At 45.6% G+C, this 27018-nt stretch overlaps 1 protein-coding gene across 1 annotated transcript in view; it reads left to right on the forward strand.

The window, feature by feature from the left end:
* Positions 1-27018, forward strand: part of CARNS1 (carnosine synthase 1) — a 357576-nt gene that overhangs the window by 197528 nt on the left and 133030 nt on the right. The window contains exon 5 of the mRNA XM_085651638.1: positions 7041-7513. Within this exon, the coding sequence (XP_085507764.1) occupies positions 7041-7513 (473 nt within the window). The remainder of the gene's footprint in view (positions 1-7040; positions 7514-27018) is intronic.

The following is a 27018-nucleotide window of genomic DNA, read 5'->3' on the forward strand; positions in this document are numbered from 1 at the left end:
ACTTTACATTTAGGGTTTCACATGGTTCCACTCATCCTTACTCTTTTAAATCTGTATGATGCACTACTGGTTTTCCTGATTAGACATGTTAGGCTTTCTTTTTTTCCTACGCTAACAACAAACAACTCATACTGAGAATAAATGGTGGCATTCAGTCGCTTCAATCTTAATTAAGAGGATGCACGTCAGCCATCACCAACTAAACAACTCATAATTCCGTACCTCTAAATTCCTCCATCACATGAAATTCTAATAGGTGGCCAGACAAATTAGGCATCTTTCCCCTTCCGGTTTCATTAGATAAGAATCTAGGAGTTGTATTTAACTCAAATCTAACACTTGGCCACCAAATTTCTTAAACTTGTCTCTACTTGTTTTTCTACTTACATATTATAAACATCATAAAGCTGCAGTCCAAGCCACCATCATGGCCAGATTGGACTACTCCAACTCACTATTTCTTAGCCTATAAAAATACCTTCTTAACTATCTTCAAATGGTGCATCATTCCTTATTCTGAATATCAGGAAATTTTGCCATCTATCTCCTCATCTCAATTCAGTTATTTGGCTACCCATTGAAAACACTGTATTTTTAAGGTGCTATGCATTTGTCATTGTTCCAATGATCTCAAAGGCCCTATGTACTTTTCGCAAGATATGTCCTGGCAAGTTGTATACTTTCCACTTCAACCAAGGTTCTGCAGATTCCATGCATTCCCCAGACCAGAAAAAGATGCACTTTTCCACTTTATAACCTTTAAACCGCATGTGACATGACCAGCGCCAGGGACTCTGGTCCCCCGACCCCCGCCGTTACAACCCCAGCACCCTCCACGCTTTCAACCCCAGATGCAGCAACTGCCAGCTTTCGACGCCGAGCTACACCCAAGGCCCGTTTTTCTGCAGCCACTGCCACCGCACATTCACCCATCTCCGGAACCCAGCAGCAGCCCCCAGCCACCCACCAAATGCCATTGTACACAAGCCACTGAACTGCCTCCTCCTCAATGTACGCTCCTTGCACAGACACCCTATAGAAATCTGGGACTTCCTCAACACTCACATGCCTGACGTCGCCTTCCTCATAGAGACCTGGATAAAACACAAGCTCGGCACCCGACATCGCAACCACCATCCCCGACGTATACACGATCCTGAGAAAAGACCGCCCCACCCACCTAGGAGGAGGCCTTGCTATCATCCCCAAAAGCTCCCAACCACCGACTCGGATGACGCGTTGCCCCCCTATGGAACACAACCACTTCCAAATCCAGACCAACCCCGGAACAATGCTCCGCAGAACACTTGTCTATAGATTGCCTGGCCCCCAAGCTCCGTTCCGCAATGTCATCGCCGACCTCATCGCACCCCACACCATTGTCTCCACAGACTACATACTACTCGGAGACCTTTGCCATCTTACAGGAATTTGCCGAACCCAACAGTGAAACAACTGACGTCCCTTCCACCCAAGACATCTGTGACAGATTCAGCTCTTTCTTTCACCTCAGGATTAAGACGCTCTACGGCAATTTCGACAACCAAGACCTCTGCACTGCCCCAAACCCCACCCCCAGAGATGCCACCCAACAGACCCTTCTTACCTGGACCCTACTCACGACAGAAGACTCCCTAAAAACCATGAAGAGCATCCACTCACAAGCACCTTCTGACCCCTGACTGCCGCACATCTTCCACAGGGCCGCCACAGCCATCGCACCTGAGCTATGTCGAACCATCAACTGTTCCCTCAAGACTGCCACATTTCCTGACAACTGGAAGCGTGCCAAAGTCAACCCCCTCCTAAAGAAACCGTCCGCAGACCCGACGGACCTCAAGAACTTCAGGCTCATCTCACTGCTTCCTTTTGCAGCCAAGGTCCTCGAAAAGGCCGTCAACACCCAGCTAGCATACTTCATCGAAGCCAACAAAATCCTAGAAACATGTCAATCTGGATTCTGCAGCAACCACAGCACCAAGACCACCCTCCTAGCCGCCACAGACAACATTTGCGCCCTCCTCGACCAAGGCCAAACTGCAACCCTCATCCTCCTGGACCTATCAGCAGCCTACGACACCATCTTCCACCGCACACTAGCCACCAGACTCCACGACGCCGACATCCAAGGAAAGGCCCTAGACTAGTTACGCTAATTCCTCACATGCAGAACACAGAGTATAAGACTCCTGCCCTTCCTCTCAGAACCGACAGAGATCAGATGCGTAGTACCCTAAGTATCCTCCCTCAGCCCCACCCTCTTCAACATCTACAGGGCCCCTCTCGCAAACATCGTCAGAAACCACAGGCTCAACATCGTCTCCTACGCTGATAACACCCAGCTCATCCTCCCCCTCACCAAGTATAAAGTATAAAGTATAAAGAAATTTCTAAAGCGCTCTAATACCGGAGGTGTCTTGGCGCTGTGGTGTGTGTAGTGAGGCAGGAGAGCAAATCAAATTATGGTTGGGTCTTAAATAGGTGATGCTTTAGCATTTTCCTGAAGAGGGCATGATCAGGTTGAAACTTGACTTGACTTGACTTGAAACTTGACATCACCAGGCACAACTTCCAAGAAGGGGTGAAAGCCGTCGCAACCTGGATGAAGAACAGCTGCCTGAAACTCAATTAAGAGAAAACAGAAGTCCTCATCCTCGGCTCCACCCCCTCCGCATGGGACGACACCTTGTGGCCAACTACCCTCGGAAACCCACCCACCCCGACGGATCATGCACGTAACCTCGGCATCATACTGACTCATTGTTCACTATTAATCACCAGATCAACGCCGTCTCCTCCGCATGCTACAACACCCTCCGCATACTACGTAAAACATTCAAATGAATCCCCCCGACACCAGGAAAACGGTCACTCATGCACTCATCACCAGCAGACTGGACTACGGCAACGCCAACTACGCCGCAATCAACAAAAAACTGCTCTGAAAACTCAAGAACGCTGCAGCCAGACTAATCCTTGCTATCCCATGGCACAACCACATCACCCAACACCTCCATGACTTCTACTGGCTCCCCATCGTAAGATGAATAACTTTCAAGCTACTCACACACGCCTACAATGCCCTTCAAAACATCGGAACTCAATACCTCAAAGACCACTTCTCCTTCTATAGCCCCAAGAGAAACCTCCGCTCAGCTGACCTCTCCCAAGCCAGCATCCCATGCTTCTATAGGACCAGAGGGGGTGGAAGGTCCTTTTCCTACCTTGCAGCTAAGACCTGGAATGATCTCCCCCTTCACCTCCGACGAAGCCTGACACTGCACAAATTCAGAAAAGACCTCAAGACCTGGCATTATTAATTACCCCTGACAGGGCTGCTCACACCCACCCCTCAGCGCCTTGAGACCCTAATGGGTGAGCAGTGCGCTCTACAAAACCCTGAATGATTGATTGATTGATTGATAAACCTTAGAACAATCTTCCTTCATCCCTGTGGTCTGCCTCTTATATAGATTTGAGAAAACTTCTCAAAATCTGCCTATTTGTAAGTTAGCTGTATATTTACTTCCAGGCATCATCTGCTTTCTGGTGGCTTAGCACCATGACACCTATTGTTTGGTAACAGCGCTCTTTACTGGTCTGTAATTCATTAGTGACATGCATATACTGCATCATGGCACAATGATCTGGGGGACCCATATTGGGGACTACTTGTTGTCCTCGGGCTGTCTCACTGAGGAAACAAATAAAAGTGATGGCTGGAATACACGATGTTACCTTGGCCATTAGTAATGAGACTGGGCTGCATTTTTGATCATCCCTTTTGCTCACTGTGCCACTACAGAGAGGGACCAACCACAATCACATCAGTCTTAGCCCGCCTAAAAGTTGACAGTCTACCCTGAACTACTAGGCAAGGTCTCCTCAGCAGGAGAACTTATACAACACGAAACATGTTTTGTCAATGAGGCTCAACTTCTGTCCTGTGGTGGTGAGTTTCGTCATACCTTTGCACTTAGGGTGTTTCACTGAGAAAAACTAATTAAATGCTTCAGTTATCTCATTCTCTGGTAATTGCTTTGTTGCGCCTACTAATGTATAGTATTTGTGCTCACTGTGCAACTATGCCAGGAGTCAACCATATGCAAATCAGTCTTGGCTCTGCCCCATATGGGCAAGCAGCAGGAACTGTTAGGTCCCGTCCACTCTGCATGTGAACACATATGCTGTTCACGGTACATTACCAGTAGATGAGGTTTGTTCATGCTTTCCTACCACCACTTTTCTTTTTGTTTTTCCCATTGTCACAGACTTGTATATTTTTACAGACTTTTTCCTTGAAGTCACTGGACCTTCAAGAAATCACTTTATTTGTATTCTTACCAAACAAGGTCCTCCCAAGAAATATAAGAATATCTGAACATCCTTCCAGAATCTTTAAGGCATCACTAAACCATGGGTGAGTACTTCAATGAGAATGGTCTAGATTAGAACACTGAAACTTACAACGCATGGTTGATAAGAATGAACCATGTTTTAGTCAATCACAGGACAGTTACAAGACAATTAAAGGACGTGTCCTCTTTCTCAGAGCATTTAAAGCCCATTACTGTAGTTACCAATGGGGATTTAATGTAACAATTTTATCCAGCCAGGTGTCATCACATGTCTGAAGCCTTCACTGGAGGGTGTAAGAAACCTGAGTCTAGAGAGACAAGCCTCTACCAGCGAACTACCATCTTAGCCTCCTAAGAAAAGTCAAACCTTACCTCCCACATGATGACTTCAAATCGGCGGTGCAAGCACTTGTCATTTCAAGACTCGAATACGGCAGTGCCACTCTATGCGGTCTCCCTAACCTCAGTCTGGCCCCACTCAGACCATCTCTGAATGCTGTGACTAGACTTATCACTGGCTCCAAGAAATCCAACCACATTTGGCCGGACCTGAAATCACTCAACTGGCTCCCACTCAAGGCAAGGATACAATTAAAAATTGCATGTATGACCCATAGAACACTTCACTTCAACACCCCTCTATACCTGAAAAATAAGCTTAAACTATCTGGTAGTGCTCGGTCCTCAAGGAGCACCAGCACTCTGCTCCTTAAGCCAAAGAAATTTAAAAAACTGAAAACCTACAAACGAACTTTCTCCAGCTCTGCCCCGAGAATCTGGAGCTCCCTACCTGTTGAAACAAGACTGATAACATCAACTTTCGCATTCAAAAGGGAAGTGAAGGCTCTACTGATGAACAATTCGCTGAACTAGTAGCCTCTCTCCCTCACTGCCAGGCCTGATTTAGCGTAATGTGTTACCAACTGCCCTATGCTACAGCCCTGTATCGCCCGCTACTGTGTTATTGCTATTCCCAATGTAACTTGTCGTAACTACTACCTGGCCTCTGTCACGGCCCACTTTCGCCTGTATTCATGTCAATGTTGCACCTGATGTATATTGCCTAATTGCCTTATCGACCTGTATCCTCCTTAACCCTCATGTAAAGCGCTCTGATATCCGCTTGGGTCATGTTCTCGCTATACAAAACTTTTAAATAAATAAGCCACAGAAGATTACCAGCCAGCTCAAGGGACGTCCTAGGAGACAGGTGCCTGCAGGAATGAACTCAGTAACTGAAAAAGGGAAACACATTTTTAGAGAAAGGGCTATTGGCATGTTGGAATATAAGCATTCCAATGGAAGCTGAGAGACAGTAACTGCTATCGTCAACACAGAACACTGGGAGTTTCACAAGTAACATGCAGAGGGGACTGATTGTGCACTTAGCACATGGTTTGTGAGAATTTCCAGCCAATCCCTGATGCAGATTATGACTGTCTATATATTGTATTGCATTGTATTGGAATTGCATTTGTTTAGCTCTTACTACCCCTGACGAGGCATCAAAGCGCTATTTTCGTCGAGTAGCAAGCTACTCCGGGTCCCATAGAGGATTAGTGTTGAATTAGTATAGTGAAACATGCAAGTAAAGGATAGAAGATGAAGTTAGGTTTCCATTCATGTAGTACCTGTTACCCCTGACGGGTGTTGAAGCACTTTTCTGGCGAGTAGCACGCTACTGCGGAACCCATAAAGGATTAGTGTTAAAAATTAGTATAGTGAAATTTGAAGTAATTTGAGTGATGGATATGTTATTCAGTTATTTGGATAGAGAAGGGTAGGTGGCGGGATAGAAGAAGGAAAGATGTTTGTATTTATATAGCCCTTGCTACCCCTGATGGGGTTTTGAAGCGCTTTTTTGGTGAGTAGCATGCTGCTCTGGAACCCATAAGGATTAGTGTTGAATTAGTATGGTGAAACGTGAAATTAATTTGAGTGGTGTATATGTTAGTCAATTATTTGGATTGAGAAGGGTTAGGAAGGGGTAGAAAAGGGAAAAAAGGTTTGCATTTATATAGCGCTTGTAACCGCATGGGGTGTGGAAACGCTTTACTGGCGAGTAGCATGCTACTCTGTAACCCATAAAGTGTTAGTGGTGAGTTAGTATAGTGAAATATGGAATTTGAGAAATGAACATGTTAAGCTGTTAATTTGATTGAAAAGGATAGTGGGAGAGAGAGTGAAGGGTTTTTTTTTTTTTAATTTATTTAATAGGTCATAACAGTAAGAGGGGGCTTTTGGATGGGTAAACATGGTTTTTGGAGGAGAAGAGTCAGAGGGAAGAGTTTAGAAAGGTTTGTTTTGGGATCAGTATAGTAAAAGAGGTGTCAGATGATGCAAGGAGGGGTAGGGTAGGAGAGAGTCTAGAAAGGGGGATTTTGGGGATCATAGTAGTGGTATGGGGTTTGGGATAAATGAGATATATATATATACAACACACGTTTTGTGAGAATCAAAATAGTTGCATTTTCTAAAAAGTTGATAATGCTTTCACAGCAGCTTGAGCTTTTTGTGAGGCTAGAATCTGTTGTAATTAAACAATATTTAATTGACTTTAACTCTTTTTCTCTTCTCTCATGTTCTCAATGTTCCTTCCTTTCTTTGTCTTTCATTATGTTTCCCTCTCCCATATCCTTCTATTGCTCTCATGCCTTATCTTCCTCTTGTTCCCTGTCCCAGGTAATATGCTGCTGTGTCTCTCTCCCACTTGGCTTTCCAAAGTCCCATCGAAATCCCACACTGGCCAGTGCACTCTTCTTGTGCAGAAAGCTGTGACCTTCGACCTTGGTGGACGGAGTTATTTGGACGAGTTTGCGACCCCTCGTCGTGTCACCTATTTCACGGCCTCCTTTGAATTACCTCGATCAGAGTGCCTGCCTGGGCTCGTGGCTCTCAGCTGTGACTTGGATTGTCCATCAGGAGGCTCTGACTCACTGGCTCACCTCCTGGAGGACAAGCTGGTAACGCGCCTGCTTCTCAGCCGGGCTGGCCTGGCAGTGCCAACAACCCTTGCTTTCACATATAGAACAGCGCATGCGCCAAGCAGGCACGTGCGCACGGTGGTGCTCAACCAGAAGGAGGGGGAGGAGAACCTGCTTCAGGAGGAGATCCAGGACTTCCTGCAGTCCAACAGCCGGATCAATGTTCAGCAGGTAAGCCTCCGGGCTGGAGACTTCATAGAGCTTCTGCTGTGTTACATATGCCTTGGCTGCTCTCTCTTTCTGTCTCACTGCCACTTTCTCTCGTTTTCTATGTATCTCTCTCTCCTTCTCATTCATTCATTAGTTCCTTTCCCTTTTTCCTGCATCTCTCGTTATTTCTGTCCACATCTCTGGGTGCTTGTCTCTTTTTAGCCATTCTTTCCCTCTATATCTCATTTCTCTTTTGCTCTTTGTCTTCTACCTCTCATTTCTTGTATTCAAGAACACAAACAGCAATGAACCAACACACATCAAATAATTTCAGAAAAAGTCAATAGTAACTAACGATGCGGCCAGGGCGAGGGAAGAGGTGTGGCACTGCGGCCAGGGCGACTGACTCCAGAACCTGGGGATCACGGTTCGATCGCCGGCGGCAGATTAACCCAGCACCATGTGACTCTGGGCAATAGCTTGCTTAATCTTCCCGACGGCCCCCAGCGCCTAGAGACCCTTACGGGTGATTGTTTGCGCTTTACAAATGTGGATTATTATTATTATTATTATTATATTATATAGCTGTGTCTAAACTGGGGTGGTAAAGTGAGCTAAAGAACAATGATGGATTCAACCCACAACTGTGACTGGGGGTGAGTGTCTGAAAAGTTTCAGTGCTCCGTCCATCATCTCCTTGTGTTTGCTTTAAATGGGTGGACAGGCAGAACTGGGTGCAGCATGCGGAGGCTATCGATAGGATCACAGACATAATATCGTAATCAACAAAATCATGTAACAGAAATATTGTGTCAAACATATAGTTTACAAAAATATCGATTTCCGATCTTTATAATGGTAAGAAAAAAAATATTGGGAAAAAAATCATTTCAAACTTATATTGTTAAAAAACATAAAAAATAGGTTGCTTCTTAAATTACAAATTTTAAATATGTATATGTATATATATATATATATATATGTGTATATATATATATATATATATATATATATATATATATATATATATATATATATATATATATATATTATCTACTGGCGGTCGCCAGTAGATAGTTATAGTTAGTTATAGTTAGGACCGAAATCTCAAAATTCTATTTTGAATAACTTTGGCGCCGGTTGACGAATCCTCGCGAAATTTTCAAAACTAATGGGGCACTCCGCTCAGCTCCTACCCTGAAAGTCTCGGGGTGAGTCGTCAAGCGGGGGCCGAGAAAAAGGGAGGGTCCCAAAACGCGTTTTCCCCATGCATTTTTCAATAGGACCTTTAGTCGCAGCTACAGCCCGAACGGCTGAACAGAATTACGTGAAATTTGGCAGAGAGGTAGCCATAAGGTCAAGGAAGTGCCTTTCGCAGGTCTGGTGTAAATCTGTTCAGTATTTCCTGAGAAAATTGCATTTAAAAGCATATCAATATCTATGCGCGCGCAGGGTGCGCGCACTGTGCAAGCCCTGTGCGCGCACCCTGCCGCGCGCGAGCGTAATTCTGATTGGTTGTTAGATGTCAGTAAACATTCGAATCGGTCGAAATCAGGAAGTGTCGGCCGCCATTTTGTCTGTCGCACTGAAAAGGAAAGGTGGAGAACATGAATAGGGGGCAGAGTAGGGAGTTCTTGACCCCCTAGCCATTGTCAGGGGGTCACAGTAGGACCACGAAGGGCAAAAAAAAAGATTTTAATTTTTTTTTTAAAACTTCGCGAGGTGCACGCACTCTGCGCGCACCTGAAAAAAAACATTTAAAAAAATAGAAATAAAAATCAAGTTTAAGTGTTTAGATATTAGGTGGCTCTAAAAAGAGCCCTTGTGTTTATTGAGTGTGTTTCGGTACCTACAAGTAAGTACCGATGCAGAGTCTAAAGTTCAAGAGGAAGACTCTGTTCCCTTCATCATTGAAATGTACACCATCTCTTTTTTAATTACTTTGCCACTCCCCTCTCTTTGTCAGGGAGTCCCTGAAGGTTTACTAAAGGTGAAAAAAATGATTATTTTTTTTAAAAAACATCATTGGGTGCGCGCAAAAAAAAAATGACAAATAGATTCAAAAAACAAGTTTTTGTGTTTAGATTTTAGGTGGCTCTAAAAAGAGCCCTTGAGTTAATGTAGGGACAGAGGAAGAGAAAAACGAAAAAAAAATAACAAAACTATGGCTCACTGCAATAGTGCTCCTCAAATTTTCTCTGAATGAGATCAACACTGCTCTCACCCATAGTAATAAGAGTACCACAATCCATGCAGTGTGTACTCATCCTCCCAAAACAAGGACGAATATCCAGAGGTGTGTAAGAAGGTGAAGGCACCATCGCAGAAGAAGTGCTCGGCTGAGCTGCCAAAGATGTGCTCGGCTGAGCTGCTGCAGATGTCGTCGGCTGAGCAGGTGGAGGGTTTGCTCCAGAAGCTTGACGAAAAGTCACAGGATACATTTTCTCAACGTGCCTCAACATTGTGTGAATACTAAAAGAGTACTTCTTATTAGCATTCCCACGTGATAAGGTGCGCTGACAAAGTATGCAGGTGACTTTTGGTGCATTCACCTTCTTTTGTCCCTCAGGAAAAGTGAAAAACTGCCATATAAAGGAGTCTTTCTGCTTCCTCTGCCTCTGTCTCTCAAGAGTGTCCTGTTCACTCTCAGAAGGTGGCTGGTGCTCTGCCATTGTCTCACAAAAACAGAGTAGCTCCTTCTCCAAGGGAATCAGAACTAACAATGAGGGGAGTGGGTGTGATTTTGGAAGAATCTGGAACTGAAAGTACTTTGAACCAATGAAAAGTGATGTTTCTTGATCACATGACTTGGCATGAGGGGATTGGGTGTGGTGTTGAAACAATCTGAAACTGAAAGTAATGAAAACCAATTAAAAGTGTTGTTTTATTAATCACATAACCCGAGGTGCGCGCACGGAGCAAGCTCAGAGCGCGCACGGTGCAATTACGCATGCGCAAACGCGTACGCGTGCATGCGCATAAGTATTATGCGCGTACGTAACGCGCATATGCAGCACGCGCGCATGCGCGAACGTCAGCGCGTGTACTCCGCGCGTATGCGCGAGTGTAGCGCGCGGAGCACGTACGACGCACGCAAGCGTACGTACGCATGCGTACTGGGTGCGCGCTGCGAGCGCGTACTAAAACGTACGTATGCGTACGTATATAACGTACGCATGCGTACACAAAAAACGTACGCATGTGTACTAGGTGCGCGCTGCGAGCGCGCACTAAAACGTATGTATGCGTACGTAGATAACGTACGCAGGCGTACATGAAAAACGTACGAATGCGTACTAGGTGCGCGCTCAGGGCGCGCACCCTAAAAATGTATCGAAAAAAAAAAAAAGAAATAAAGTGGCCATAAGTTAATAGAACATATTAACAATGCTGTTCAACTTTATCCAAATTCAAAGTAAAAAAAAAATTAGCCACACCAAATTAAAGGATACAGATAATTTATAAATGTATACATAGGGAAATTTTTGTAAAAGAAATATATTAAAAATATATTAAAAAATTCTAAAATTAGCATTTAAAAAACCTTTGAAATTCACTGAAAAAACCATAGGTTTCACACACGTTATAGTTAGGAATTAGCATTTAAAAAACCTTGCAAATTCACTGAAAAAACCATAGGTTTCACACACGTTATAGTTAGGAAATAGCATTTAAAAAACCTTGCAAATTCACTGAAAAAACCATAGGTTTCACACATGTTATAGTTAGCTGGACATTTTACTCGTAAAAAACCAATGAAATTCCCCCGTTATAGTTAGTTCAGATAACTATAACTCGCGCGGCCGCCACTCTATCACAAGGATGATGTCATCAGTGATGTCATGAGTGATGCCACTGCCCATGTCATGAGTGATGTAATATGTGACGTCATAAGCAGTGGATTGCGGTCGCGCGGTTATAGTTATCTGAACTAACTATAACGGGGGAATTTCATTGGTTTTTTACGAGTAAAATGTCCAGCTAACTATAACATGTGTGAAACCTATGGTTTTTTCAGTGAATTTGCAAGGTTTTTTAAATGCTATTTCCTAACTATAACGTGTGTGAAACCTATGGTTTTTTCAGTGAATATATATATATATATATATATATATATATATATATATATATATATATATATTAACTACTGGCGGTCGCCAGTAGATAGTTATAGTTAGGACCGAGTTTCCATAGGAAATCTGAAAATTCTATTTTGAATAACTTTGGCGCCGGTTGACGAATCCTTGCGAAATTTTCAAAACTAATGGGGCGCTCCGTTCAGCTCCTACCCTGAAAGTCTCGGGGTGATTCGTCAAGCGGGGGCCGAGAAAAAAGGGGGGTCCCAAAACGCATTTTCCCCATGCATTTTTCCATAGGACCTTTAGTCGAAGGTACAGCCCGAACGGCTGAACAGAATTACTTGAAATTTGGCAGAGAGGTAGTCCTCAGGTCAGGGAAGTGGCTTTTGCAGGTCTGGTGTCAATCTATTCAGTAGTTCCTGAGAAATAGCATTTAAAAGCATATAAATATCTATAAGCGCGCACCGTGCGAGCTCCCTAACGTGCGCGAGCGTAATTCTGATTGGTGGTTACATGTTAGTCAACGTTCGAATCGGTCGAAATCAGGAAGTGTCGGCCGCCATTTTGTTTGTTTTCAGTGCGAGAGTGATAAAGGAAGGTGGCGAATGTGAAAAGGGGGCAGGGTAGAGAGTTCTTGACCCCCTAGCCATTGTCAGGGGGTCCCTGAAGGACCCCGAAGGCAGACATTTTAAAAAAAAACATTTTTTTTAAAAAATCGCAGGGGTGCGCGCACGGTGAAAAACCAAAAAAAAAAAAAACAATTTTTAATACGTAGTTTATTGTAAAATAAATATATATAAAAGAAATAATAATACATAAATGAATTAGCATTTAAAAAACCTTGCAAATTCACTTAAAAAACCATAGGTTTCACACATGTTATAGTTAGGTGGATATTTCACTCGTAAAAAAACAATGAAATTCCCCCGTTATAGTTAGTTCAGATAACTATAACTCACGCGACCGCCACTCTATCACAAGGATGATGTCATCAGTGATGTCATGAGTGATGCCACCGACCATGTCATGAGTGATGTAATATGTGACGTCATGAGCAGTGGATTGCGGGCGCGCGAGTTATAGTTATCTGAACTAACTATAACGGGGGAACTTCATTGGTTTTTTACGAGTGAAATATCCACCTAACTATAACATGTGTGAAGCCTATGGTTTTTTAAGTGAATATGTATATATATATATGTATGTATATATATATATATATATATATATATATAATTATATATAATTATATATATATATATATATTACACAAAACTAAAATTATAGTAACAATTCAATTTAAAAACATTAAAGAAATTACCACACAAATAAAATATGAAATATAAAATAAAAAAACACATTTACAAAAAGTATCAACATTGAAAACAGATAAAAATATAAACAAATACTATAAAATTAAAATAATTAAAAATTAAACTTTGTGGCGAGTGTTGGCCAACATGAATATCCCTTCCTATCTGTTGGCTTTACTTAAGAAATTACACGAGGGAAACTATGCCCAAGTGCGCTGGGGGCCCCAGGGTCAGAAAACAGAGAGAATCCCAGTGAACAGGGGCGTCCGCCAGGGATGCGTCCTTGCCCCTACACTATTCTCATTATATGTGAATGGTGTGGTGGAGCATCTGAAAAAAGTTCCAGCTGACGCCCCATCCCTGGCGGGCGATCGTATTCCAACTCTCCTGTTCGCGGATGATACTCTCCTGCTATCTAAATCGCCAAAGGGTTTACAAATCCTGCTTGACAGCTTTCAGGCTTTCTGTAGTGCTAGAGGCCTCATTATAAATACCTCTAAAACCAAGTACTTAATTCTAAATCCACCAAGGAAGTTAGGGCGGCCACCAGTCCTGAACTCTGTCCCCCTTGAGCGGGTGAAAGAATTTGACTACTTGGGTATACGTATCTCGGATACGATGTCCTGGTCATCCCATCTACAAAAAATGCTAATAACCCACAAGAGGGTCACCGGCGCCCTCCTCAGGGAGCATCGATCCTCCACATCCCGGCCTATAGTTCCTGCTTTGGATATATATAAAGCAAAAGCTGTGAGTTCGGCACTCTACGGTGCTGAACTATGGGGCGTAACTAATATTGATGAGCTTGGCAAGTCCGAATCCAGCTTCTTCAAAGAATTACTGGCACTCCCACAGAGCACACCTTTGGTTCCGTTATTAATTGACTTAGGGTGCCACTCAATCAAAGACTTGGCAAAAGTACGCCCCTTACTCCTATGGGCCCGGATTTGGCGGACCCCTGAGTTAGCCAAATACGCAGAGGGTCTATCTGATATTTTATCTATTCCTTCTTGGCATAAAATTAAGTGGTTGAAAGAAGTCAAGACTTTACTTATGGATCTTGGCCTTAAAGAAGCATGGGACAAGAAAACTTCCCCCCCAAAAGCTGAACTCAAGAAGCTTTATTGGAGATGGGTGTTTGCAAAAAGAGACTCTAATCCTTCTGGCGGCAGTAGAATTACTGAATTCCTCACGATTAAAGATGTAGTGTGTTATGAACCCTACTTTGACGTAATACAAAAGCCGTATGACCGATCCCTCTATATTAAGTTTAGGATTGGCACTCTTCCGGTCCGTGAGTTGACTGCACGATGGAAACCCCCTTCTCAGACATCTCCATATTGCCCTTTCTGTGAGTTCTTAATTGAATCGATCGCGCATGTTTTATTTGCATGCCCGAAATACAGAAACCCAAGATCCTATTGGCTCACTCCCTTATGTAAAACTTTGGGAACACGTGACCACCGCATAGCTTTGCGTATCCTTAAATCAGATGCTCGACCCCTTTATGCCTGTGCTCTGGCAAAATTTTTGAGGTGGTCCTGGCTGTTGAGAACTAAAGCCCTCACAGACTCTAGCTAAGCTGGATGACTGATCCCTTCCTGTATATACTCCATCATTTTTAAATTGTCTTATTTATTGTGTTTATATGTATTTTTTTTTTAAACCTCTGCTGTATAACCTGGGATCTATGGATGCTACTGTACTTTTCCGGTTTGTGCTTATTCTGTATGTTACATTTGTATGTGCTTTTTAAGATATGCTTTTATCGAAATAAAGCTTATTTCAATTCATATAAAATTAAAATTATATACAAATATTTAAAAAATATATATTCAACTAATATTTGGAAAAGTATTGGAGTCTGGGAATAATAGATATACTATTCCCACTCCAGTTTATTGAACAGTAGAGAAATTGTTGGACTTCAAAGGGGTTAAATATATGAATTCCAATTCCACTCTGTGCAACAGTAGGTAAAGCGTTGGACTTCACAGGGGTAAGATTTACTACTCACAATCCATTCTTTGCAACAGTTGGTAAATCTTTGGACTTTGACGGAGTTACATTTACTATTCCCACTCCAGTCTAGGCAACAGCAGGGAAAGCGTTGGACTTCGCACAGGTTAAGTTTACTATTTCCATTCCAGTCTGTGCAACAGCAGGGAAAGCGTTGGACTTCGGTCAGGTTAAATTTACTGTTCCCATCCCGGGCTGTGCAACAGTAGGGAAAGCGTTGGACTCTGGAATGGGAAGATTTACTATTCTAACTCCACTCTCTGCAACAGTAGGGAAAGCATTGGACTTCAAAGGGATTAGATATACAAATCACACTCCAGTCTGTGCAACAGTAGGGAAAGCATTGGACTTTGAAGGGGTAAGATTTACTATTCCCAATCCAGTCTAACCAATAGTAGGTAAAGTACTTCACTTCAAACACATTACATACTTTAATAACTCTTATAATGTAGAAAAAATATAACGCTCTAAACGTAGACATTATTACTTAACATAAAATATATATAAAAATTAAAAAAAATGAACAACAATTATCCAATTTACAAAAAGTCATAAACAATGTACCAATTAGTGTTCAATTTTAAAATATTGCTTATGCATTACTTAATTAACCTTCGATCCTAGACCCCTACAAACCTAGCAATCCACACCGAAAATATATTGAAAATAAACAAGTATAACACAGTTTACATAAATGATAAACAGTTACATAAATATTAACAATTGATAGTTCATTGTTTATTATTACTTGATTAACTTCCCACCCTACAAACACATTACACAGTTTACATAATTATGAATCAATTAAATATTTAATTATACATTAATTATTAAAATATTGTAGGTATGTAATTAGCTTTCCAACAAATATTCCTACCAACCTAGAAATCCATATCTATAATATAACTCAAATAAATCAATATTACATATTGTGCATAATTAATAATTAGTACAATAAATCATAATACATTATTAATTATGTGTTAATTAATTATTACTTAATTATCTTCCCACCATATACTCCTACAAACTCAGCAGCCCGCATCTAATCGGTGACTATAATGTATGATTATTACACAATTGACATAATTAGTAATCAATTAAATAATTAACAATAAATTATAAATACATTGTTAATACATTTTTACCTAAATAACTTCACACTCTATACCCCTAAAAACATAGCAACCTGCACCTAAAATATAAGTATAATAAATTGATATTACATAACATACACAATAATCATCAATCACATACTTTTTCATAACATAATTACTTATTTTTTTTTATTATTCTTTTTATTGAACAAAAGGAATCGACATTACAAGGTACAATTTACTTAGCATTATTTAGACTTGATACAGTTCTTATCAGTTACATATGAGATCTGATGTATTAGTTGGTAACATTATTATGATGATGAGAGATCTTCCTGAGGTGTCACAGCTGGGGGAGCACAGAAATTGCCACGATATACATTCCAATCGTTCCAGATGTAAGACCACTTTTTAGGGCATCCCCTAGACACATACACTGTCTTTTCTCGGAACATACACCAATCCATGTCCCTCTTCCAAGCGGACATAGCCGGTGCCTGTATAGCTCCCTACATTTGGATAATATTTTGTTTTTCCACCCTCAATCCCAGCGTGAACCATGTAATGCATTTGTTGTTAAGATATGTTGGCTCCCACACATTCAGGAGACATTGCTTGGCCTCCAGGAGAACAGCAAGCGCGAGCACCTAACTAAGTATATTGTGTATTTTCTTCCAATATCTCTGGATGTCCCGGACATTCCCAGAGTATGTGTAGGAATGTGCCTTCACCTCCACAACCCCCCCTACAGTTACTATCCTCCGCCCTCCCCATTCTCAGTAGACATGGTCCAGTCATGGAGACACGGTGCAGTATTTTGAGTTGGACCAGTCGTAATCTGGCTTATATAACCACTTCTCGTGGAGAGGTGATCGCCTCTACCCAATCTTCGTCATCCAGAATAATGCCGTCCCTTTCCCATTTTGCCCATAGTTGCCGGAGAGGCTCAACTGAGTTATTTACCAACTTTTTATAGCTTAGCGATATGGCTTTCGTAGGCAAGTAGCCGTCCAAAATCCTGTCCTCAAGGGGTGAGGATTCAGGGAGGATTTCGTCCTTCTGGAGGCATGTCTGTAGTGCGTGTCAAACCTGTATGTACCCAAGATGTTCTGTGGCGGCCAGATTGTACTCCTGTTGCAAGATGGGAAATGATTTAACCTCCCCCTTCACCCAGAGGTCACAGATCCTAGAGATGCCTATAAGGTCCATTTGTCAAAGCCTTTGGTTTCCCACAAGTTCCCAAGTAGGTCAGAGTCCCACAGGGGGGTAGCCAATGTTGGTTTGCGTTCCCACCTTGGACTTCTAGTAACTGCATGCCAAATTTCCACAGAGTGCTTAGTCGGCCCAGACAGGTGGTGTTTCCCTTTGTGTGTATATAGAGTCCTGTTGTAGTTCCCTCCCGGCAGTAACCATCTATCCATTGCGTAGCCAGGGTCATCAGCTCGCCTATACGTTCCGTGATTGATGGCAGCCAGGTGCGCTGCCCAGTAATATCTTTTAAGGTCGGGGAGACCAATACCCCCATCGTACCAGTTGAGATTCAGTTTAGAGAGTGCTATACGTGGCCGGCCACTCACCAGCAGGCTTCTCTGCAGGCTTTCATTTTTTTTTTTTAATAGCTTGAAGGGACAAGATCCGATAAGTTCTGCAACACAAAAGACACACAATTGATGGACGGAATGCAGAACAAATCAAAACATTCTCCCCCAGTCAAGAGATCTGGGTTAAATCCATCATTCTTTTGCTCACCATGCCACCCCAGTTTAGACCTGGCCATATGCAAATCAGTCTTGACCCTGTGCCTCATGGGAACAGCCCAGCCCAAACTGCCAAGCCAGATCCTCCCTGGACCAGAAACAAGCATCCTAGGACCGGTTTCTGGGCTTCACCCCTCTTCAGGCAGCATAGCTTGAATCCAGTGGCACAGTGAACCCGGGACCTACATCTAGGCATACCGGGTGCACTTAGGGCGAGAAAGCAAAAGACACACAATTGATGGACGGAATGCAGAACAAATCAAAACATTCTCCCAGAGTCAAGAGATCTGGGTTAAATCCATCATTCTTTTGCTCACCATGCCACCCCAGTTTAGACCTGGCCATATGCAAATCAGTCTTGACCCTGTGCCTCATGGGAACAGTCCAGCCCAAACTGCCAAGCCAGGTCCTCCCTGGACCGGAAACAAGCATCCTAGGACCGGTTTCAGGGTTTCACCCCTCTTCAGCCAGGATAGCTTGAATCCAGCACAGTGAGCCCGGGACCTACGTCTAGGCATACCCGGCACACTTAGGGCGAGAAAGCAAAAGACACACAATTGATGGATGGAATGCAGAACAAATCAAAACATTCTCCACCAGTCAAGAGATCTGGGTTAAATCCATCATTATTTTGCTCACCATGCCACCCCAGTTTAGACCTGGCCATATGCAAATCAGTCTTGACCCTGTGCCTCATGGGAACAGTTCAGTCCGAACTGCCAAGCCAGGTCCTCCCTGTACTGGAAACAAGCATCCTAGGACATGTTTCGGGGTTTCACCCCTCTTCAGCCAGGATAGCTTGAATCCAGTGGCACAGTGAGCCCGGGATCTACGTATAGGCATACCTGGCACACTTAGGGCGAGAAAGCAAAAGACACACAATTGATGGACGGAATGCAGAACAAATTAAAACATTCTCCCCCAGTCAAGAGATCTGTGTTAAATTCATCATTCTTTTGCTCACCATGCCACCCCAGTTTAGACCAGGCCATATGCAAATCAGTCTTGACCCTGTGCCTCATGGGAACACTCCAGCCCGAACTGCCAAGCCAGGTCCTTCCTGGACCGGAAACAAGCATCCTATGACCGGTATGCAACACATACAGGAAGCGCGGCTAGGACATCATTTTGAATAAGGACACCCTGCCAAACAAAGAGAGTGGAAGTGCCTTTCAGCGTTCCGAATCCCTCTGCAATCTCTGTAGGGGCGGGAGGATATTATGGGCAAATCTACTAGCGGGGTCAGCTGTGATATAGATGCGTAGGTACCTAAAGCCCATCATGGTAATCTGCACCGGGCATCCCCTGGGGAGGTCAGGCTGGGGTCCAAGGAGGACATATAGTATTGATTTACTCGAGTTAATCAAGAGTTGCACCGAGCTGCAATACATTGGCTCAACAGCCTTTCATCTGAGAAACATTACGACCAAATTAAGGGCCCACCTTGGCATCAGAAACAAGTTAGGAAGAAATATGTGTGTCAAGCATTTTTTATGAACATCATCACAATAGATGATGTAAACAAGGACAGCTTGTCTGGCAAACTTAAAAAGGCTGAAAGGGCTGGCAAATACCCTGTTATAGTGCCCACTGCGAGGTGTTGTTGGGTCAAAGATATAACAAACAAAATAACATCCAACAGCTTGGATTGTGAAGTGTCAATCTCTGGCACCACAAACTAGTCCCATCGCCTGGCATAAATGAACTTTGTTTAAGGGCGTCTAGCAGCAAGGATGACGACCTCTTCCGGTGGCAGGTCAAATACAGTTCACTGCCACCACTCAATTGGCATGCATTGAGATGTACATTACATATATTCAGGTGGAGGATCCTGCCCTAATGCTGAGACAGGAAGACCTCTCAAAGTGACAACCTGACTTAAGGGCAGGTACTCATGCCCAGAAGCTCCGGGTACCACACTCTCCTGGCGTAATCTGGAGCTTTAAGAATGGCTGTGGCTCAGTAAGTCCCAGATATTTTTTACAACGCAGGGCCAGAGAGACATAGATCAGAAGGCATACAGGGGTCCTGAGTTTAATTCCAGCCAGAAAGCATGTCCTAGACTGTGCCCATGTGGAAACCCCAGTGTGCAAAACATTGTGCACTCTCAGCGGTGGTGAAAAGAACTACCAGGGATCTCTCAACTGCCAAAAAAGGCCCTGCACCACCACGGGGTCTAGCCACTATTCATGGTGTGCCAGTCACCATTGGTTGAGATAATCCACTCAGGTATTGAATGTGCTCTCACCGAGTTCCAGGACCGAGGCTGAAATATCAAGCTCATAGCCCAAAAGTCCTGGACACATTGCAACAAAGAGCAGACCCTGAACAGTGCTGTATCCAGAACAGCTCCAATGAAAGGAAGCCTCTGCAAGGAATCAGGTGTGACTTCAGCTCATTGATTGTAAACCCAAATTATGTCAGGAGAGTCACTTTTGTGTAGAGGTGGTCTCTAACTGACTGTGGAGAACCCACCTTCAACAGCCAGTCATAGAAAACTGGTATCCCTGACATCCAAAGATGGACAGCGACCACCGCCATCAACTTTGTGAACACTCGAGGGGGCCTGGGAACACAGCAAACTCAAAATTCTCCTAGCCAACCTTGAATTACAGGTAACATCTGTGGGACTGCAGGACAGGTGTATGAAAAGACACATTAGGATCCAGGGAACACGCAATCTGAGCCAGCATGAGCATTTTGAATTTATCATCCGCAGCAAGGTACTCCGAGGTCAAAGGTCTCAAAAGGACCAACGGACCCATCCTTCTTCAGCACAACAAAACAGCGAGAGTAGCAACCCTTGCCTATTTCCAAATCTAGAAGTCTCTTGGTACTTGGTTACTCCTTGGTTGCGCCATTTGCAATATTATGGGACAAAGATTAACTTGGATGTGGGGGGGAGATGTGGCAGAGCAGAAAGAAAGGTTAGGGCATAACCATGCGGACTGATTTGACGGACCCATATGTCGTATATGATTGATCACCATCCTTGGAACACGTGCTATATTGTGCTTCCCATAGGATATTTGTTCACCACCAATGGCAAGCTAAAGCAGCTTGGTGGCTGTTGCTGCAGTGGAAGGGGACTGGGAAGACTGGTGCCCTTGTTGACCTGTCCGTTGTCTGCCAGATCCACGTCTCTGGCCACAAAAGGACTGAGGTTTTTGCAGCAGTGTTTGGGGAGACTGGCACTGCCTATTCCCAGCCCCCAAGTAGCCTTGAAATTCCCTAAATAGGTGACCCCAGTAGCATGATGTGGGTTTCTTTGAAATGCTCCAATGCAGAATCAGCTTTCTCACCGAATGTGTGAACCATGAAAAGGCATACCATGAGAGAGGGCTATAGGTCTCTGGAAAATCTGTGGAGTGCATACACCACACTGGTGCCACCCACCCTTCCTAGACATTCAGTAGTATCAAGGCCAGCAGGAATCACAGCCACATCTTGACCCTCGGGAACTGTTTCAGACCGCGAGGCCGCAAGGTCTTCTGGGACCACTGGCAGTACCTTGATGGCCATGTCCCAGAGGGCATGTTTATAGTGGCCACAAAAGCAGTCTGTTTTGGCCGATCTCAGTGCTTGGCTAGCCTAGGAGAACATTAGTTGATCAAACTCCCTTCTCTTCTTTCTGGTTGAAACATGAACAACCAGACTTTATTGAGTAGGATGTTTAGTGAGAAAATTAAGATTGCCAGGCAACATCTTGTTTACTGGTGGGCAAGAACAAGGGTTTGACACGGAAAAAACGCATAAGTAGTATTGGACTTTGATTTGACTGCTCCCAGTCCTGTGGAGAACGAACCTCCCTGCTGGTGTCTGCCATGCACTGTTGCCCTTGGCCTTGACCTCTGTCAGATGCCAGGTTCATACCTGATATCCCTGTTTTGTCCCAGCTGCTGCGTGGTTCTCCTGCTGGTTTCCTGGGTCCTAACATCTGCCCTATGGGAATGCACAAGCTCTCTATGCCGGATGGACTACCTGGCCTGACCTGCAAACAGGTTTATTAAATAGCAACATATCCGTCCTCCCTGTTGACTTGAATCTGTGCACCCCGAATGGCGAGCCTAACCCTCAGTCCTCTCCGGTGCAACAGCCAGTGCCTGCAGCACCTGCCACTTCTTGTTTTCTCCTGTGATCGCCTTGACAAGCTCATAATGATGGTGAAGCTCAAATCTACTAAACCGGCATCATGTGGCGCTGGGGAGCGGACAAATGATCCACTGCTGACGGATACAATGCTTGATAGCTTGCATCAGCTGGAAGCTACTCTTCAAACTCATCCCACTCAGTTTGACAGGGTGCTCCAAGCCATTATGGACACTAAAACGTCTCTGGAGGCCCGTATTGCCACTGTTTCCCAGGACATTAATCTGTTGCGATTGGACCACCCCAGGCTGGCGGACTGAGTGGAAGAGGCCGAGTCCACATTGGTCTAAAATGAGGCCGTCGGTACAAGACCTACAAAAGCGGCTTAAGCATGTAGAAGGTGAGGCTGCCAACCTACATCGCAAGGCTGAGGATGTGAAGGGAAGGTCAAGATGCAATAACTTTCGCTTGTTGGGCTTCCCTGAACACTCAGAGGGCCCTAGTGTGGAACTTTTCCTGGAAAACCGGCTGGTGAAAAAGGTGCTCGAAGACAAACTCAAAACTTCTGTGTAGAACGCGCACACCGCACACCAGGCAGACCCCCCCCCCCGCGTCTTCCCTCCAGCACCCCACCAATACCCATCATTGCCCGCCTCCTCAACTATTGCGACCAAGCCCTGCTACTGCCATGTTTTCGAAATAAAGGCCCCTGGCACTATGAAGATGCTGTGATCACAGCATACCCCGACTTCACCATGGAAGTGCAATGCCGCCGGAGTTTTTACACGAAAGTTAAGCAATGCCTTCGTGAGCTGGAACTTAAGTATGCTCTGATTTTTCCAGTGAAACTCAGAGTGAATGATGGGGACACCACCCGCATGTTCCATTCACCGTAGGATGTCTGGAAGTGGCTCCATGCTAAGAATTTAGCGCTCCCCCCAGCTGGGGAATTGGGTGCAGAGGAATGACTGGTGCCTAAACCATGGTGAGTCAAACCCAGTTCCCCCAAAATGAAGCCGTTGAGGGATCAGGTGGCTGCTGAGCAGTCCCGGGCGTTGACTAAGGCCTCTATCCACAGCATGAACTCCTTTGCTCCTCTGCAGTCAGAACATCTATTGAAGTCAGGATCGGACTCAGGTGGTTTGCTGACATTGAATGCTGGGGTCCATCAGGGCCCGAAAGTCACACCACTAACGGTGTATGATTTGTGAAACTGGTGCTCCAGTCTTTGAGGAATCTGACCTGGCATGGTGAGATCGTGCTTGGGAATGTTTCCCCCTATGCAGGTAAGTTGTACTGTCTGAGGTGCTGGATGATCAACTATCTGTCAAGGGCCTACACCACGGACACACTGAACATTTTCACTCCTTCGGTGCTGATATGAGGGAACTCTTACAGCACTGACATGCTCCACCGGCACTAACAAGTGGACTTATATAATAGCTGTCTTGTTTTTCTCACACTGTTTTCGTTATATGGTTGACAATTCTTGTATGGGCTCTGTTGGAGCATCTGTCCTGAGGGGAACCCAGTTTCCCTGGTTGTTCATGCTTGTTTCTAGCCGCCTCAATGCTCTGGTACCACCTAAACTTGAGATAGATTTCCTATACACTTGGCCTTTGGATGTGCGAAAGCGGGTGAGGTAGGGATCCGGTGGGATTATTTGTTGCTGTGTGGGTGCATGGGAGGCTCTTGTCACCCCCTCTGCTACTCTGTTCACTGCCCTTCATGGCGGGTGTGTCAGTTGATGCGCATGTCCTGTGCTATTGTGTCATCACTTGGAACGTGCCCGGCATGGCCACCTCAATCAAGAGATACTGTGTACATGCTCACCTCAAGCTCCATCATGTACATATTGCACTACTCCAGGAAACACGTCTCCACCTCGGAACTACCTAAGATTCATGTAGAATGAAGGGGACAAGTGTGTGGCACATCCACTACATGCTTCGCGCAAGGGATTCTTATTTGGATGGTGCCTGGGGTTTCCTTTGTTGTGGGCACGCAGAGAGTGAACGCTGACAGGCACTATATGATCTTAGAGGGCCACCTGGACAGCTATCCCCTCACATTGGCTGCAATATATACGCCAAACACTAACCAGGTTGGATTTGTAGACACCCTGACTCCAGCGTTCTTTAGGGATCTATCGTCCCCCAGCTCATGGTGTGGTGATTCCAACTGTGTTTCGGATGTAGATTTGGATCGCTCTATCCTCCCTTTTATGCTCAGCTCCTAGTGTCCGCATTTCTCAACATTTTGCTAGCTGGCTAACACAATTGCGATTGCACGATGCATGGATGCTTGTACACCCAATGGGACATAAAACACCTACTACTCCCCGGTGCACGACGTGCAGACGAGGATCTTTCTCTTCCTGTACACTGACCTTCTGGGCGTCCGGCTCACACAAACTGAATATTTAGCACTCACCCTCACGGGCCATTGTCCACTACTGCTGAACCTGTGCTGGGGCCGGGCGCGTCCCACCGTGCCTAAATGGCGGCAGCAAGTGGTGGCGCTTACTGACACTCTGTTCCGTGCGGACCTGGAGAGATGTATTGAGCACTAGTTTGAGACCAGTGCAGATTCCCCGCTGCATCAGGCATGGATGGGACGCATACAAGATGGTAATGCGGGGGCATTTGCTGGTAGAGCTCTCCAATATTGAGCGTGACCTTTGCTTTTTGGAGGTGCGGGTTGCCGGCTGCACAGCCCAGGCTGCCCAAATCCTGCTGCTGCGTACGCAGCGTAGTGAGGCAGAGGCATCATTGAGCAGACACAATTACAGAAGATGCTATGCAACATGCTGAGGGTGATTGGTTGGGTAGGCTACTTGCGTGGCTCACGCATGAAAACCGCCAATGTGCCCCTATTGTCGTAATCCATCAAACTGACGGTGAGCTACTCGTAGATACCCATCAACATGGCCTCTCGGGAATACTACCTAGTGCTGTATACAGCGCCCCCATCCCTTCTCCTGAACAGGCACGGGTGTTCTTTTATGATCTACAGATTCCACGGTTGAACCAGCTGCAACGCAATGAGCTGGACGAACCCCTTTAACTGGAGGAACTCTGGATAGCGATATCACAGATTGCCCGTAATATTACCCCGTGCACTGATGGCCTACCAATTGAATATTAGGTCACATTTACCACCTAGACCACACAGAGGATGCTGGATATGTTTATCTGAAAGAAACATGTTAGTGTTAGATTCCTTACCTTAGAATATCCCCAGGCGTCAGACTGGATCCGGAAAGTTTTTGCTAGCAGTACCTCTGCGCTTCAGTAGGTGGCCGTCGCTGGTGTCATATGCGGCGAGATGAAATCACGGAGACTACTTACGTGCCACCCATACGCCGTTCTTTCTTTTTCCGCGCCAGTAAGCACAGATCCGGTTAGAGCACGTACCTTAGTCACTTTTTGACTATCTTTTTGAGACTTTTGTTTCCTGTAAGTTTGAGTCTACTCTGGTGCACGTAGGGATGCCTGGTTTTAAGTCTTGTGGGGCCTGCCGTCGCAATATGACGGTGGCGGAACCCACGACGTCTGTCTCTACTGCCTGGAGAGCGACCACGACTCCTGGTCCTGTATGAACTGTCTGGCCATGGCTCCGAAGGCCTTGAGGGAGCGGCGCTGGAAGCTGCTTGAGGTCCGCCATTCATCCCAGCACCATTCACGGTCCAGGGGCCACTCCAGAGAACGCTCGGGGGGCCACCATCAACGCTCCTCGGGCGCCAAGTCTTCACCCTCGGATTCAGGTAAAAGACGACACAAAAAGAAGTCGAAGAAGCATTGTCGCTTTCCAACGTCCCCCCGTCGGTCCCCGGATGTGGACGAGGGGTACAGGGGTTCTGCCCCTGCAGCTCCTTCGGAGCCTGGGAGCCCCGCGGCCAACCCACCTTATCCGGGTCGTGGGCGACTCCCGCACAGGTGCAAGAATTTCTTGCTACCTTGGACTGCCGGTGCGCCCTTGGGCCCCGCGGTCCCGTGTCAGGATGCTGTTGGGCCGTCGGTGCAGCTGGCGGCTCCAGCTCCGGTGCCGCAGGATCCTGCGCCGCTGGCTCCAGCCACGGCGCCACAAAGTCCCACGCTGCTGCTCCGGCCCCAGCGCCACACTCAGCTCCGCCTCCGGCACCGCAGTGGATGCCATTTGTTCTGCCCCTGCCCAGGTTCCAGGACAATTTTGTCCCTACCTGGGATCCGCATTGGGACCCGGCGCCGGTTCGGCCCCGCCGTTTGTTCCTTCCCCGGTCCCTGCCCTGCCGCAGCAGTCTGTATCACATACGGCGGAGGTGGAGGACGACTCATCAGTGTGACTCTGAGCAGGACTGGGTGGACAAGTTAGAGTAGGCCGGCGGCCTTGATGTCTCCTCTGACCCGGGGTTTGCCTCTCCTCCGCTTACCATGGAGGAGGGCGCTTCTTACACGGTGGTGCTCTGTCGGGCAGCTGATGTCCTCAACCTTGATCTCCCTACGGTGGCCTTAAAAACTAATCTCCTTACTGAGGTGCTGCAGACGGCGTCCACTTCGTCGGAGCCACTGCTGCCATTTAATGACGCCCTCACTAACGTCTTACTGGGCACTTGGTCGCGGCCAGCCACAGGGGCCCCTGTGGATAAGAACGTCGCCAGGCGCCATCACCGGGCACCGGGTGATCCTGCCTTTCTGACCACTCATCCTACGCCCGAGAGCCTGGTTATCCAAGCTTTGACGTCCCAGAGTGCCTTTCCCACTGCTCCGCCGGATAAGGACTCTAAGAAGCTGGAGCAGTTCGGCAAGCGGTTGTTCTCTTCGGCCAGCTTAGGGCTGTGGTCACTGAACACTGCCTGCCTATTAGGCCGCTATTCCCACGTGGTGTGGGATACAGTTGCACAGGTGTTGCCTCAGTGTCCTGAAGGGACCCAAGCTGTGCTGTCCCAAGCTGTTGCCGAGGGTAAAGATGTGGCTAAGTTCGCCATTCGGTGTGGTTTGGACACCGCAGACTCACTAGGTAGAGCAATTGCTATGACTGTGGTGCTTCGTCGCCACGCCTGGGTGAGATCTACCGGGTTCTCGCCAGATGTCCAAAGCTCACTCATGGACATGCCCTTTGATGGCACTTGCCTGTTTGGCGATAAAGCCGACAGTGCCCTGGAGCATTTTAGGGACTCGCGGGCCACGGCCA

Source organism: Triturus cristatus, chromosome 4_1, assembly GCF_964204655.1.
Source record: "Triturus cristatus chromosome 4_1, aTriCri1.1, whole genome shotgun sequence".
Lineage (NCBI taxonomy): Eukaryota > Metazoa > Chordata > Amphibia > Caudata > Salamandridae > Triturus > Triturus cristatus.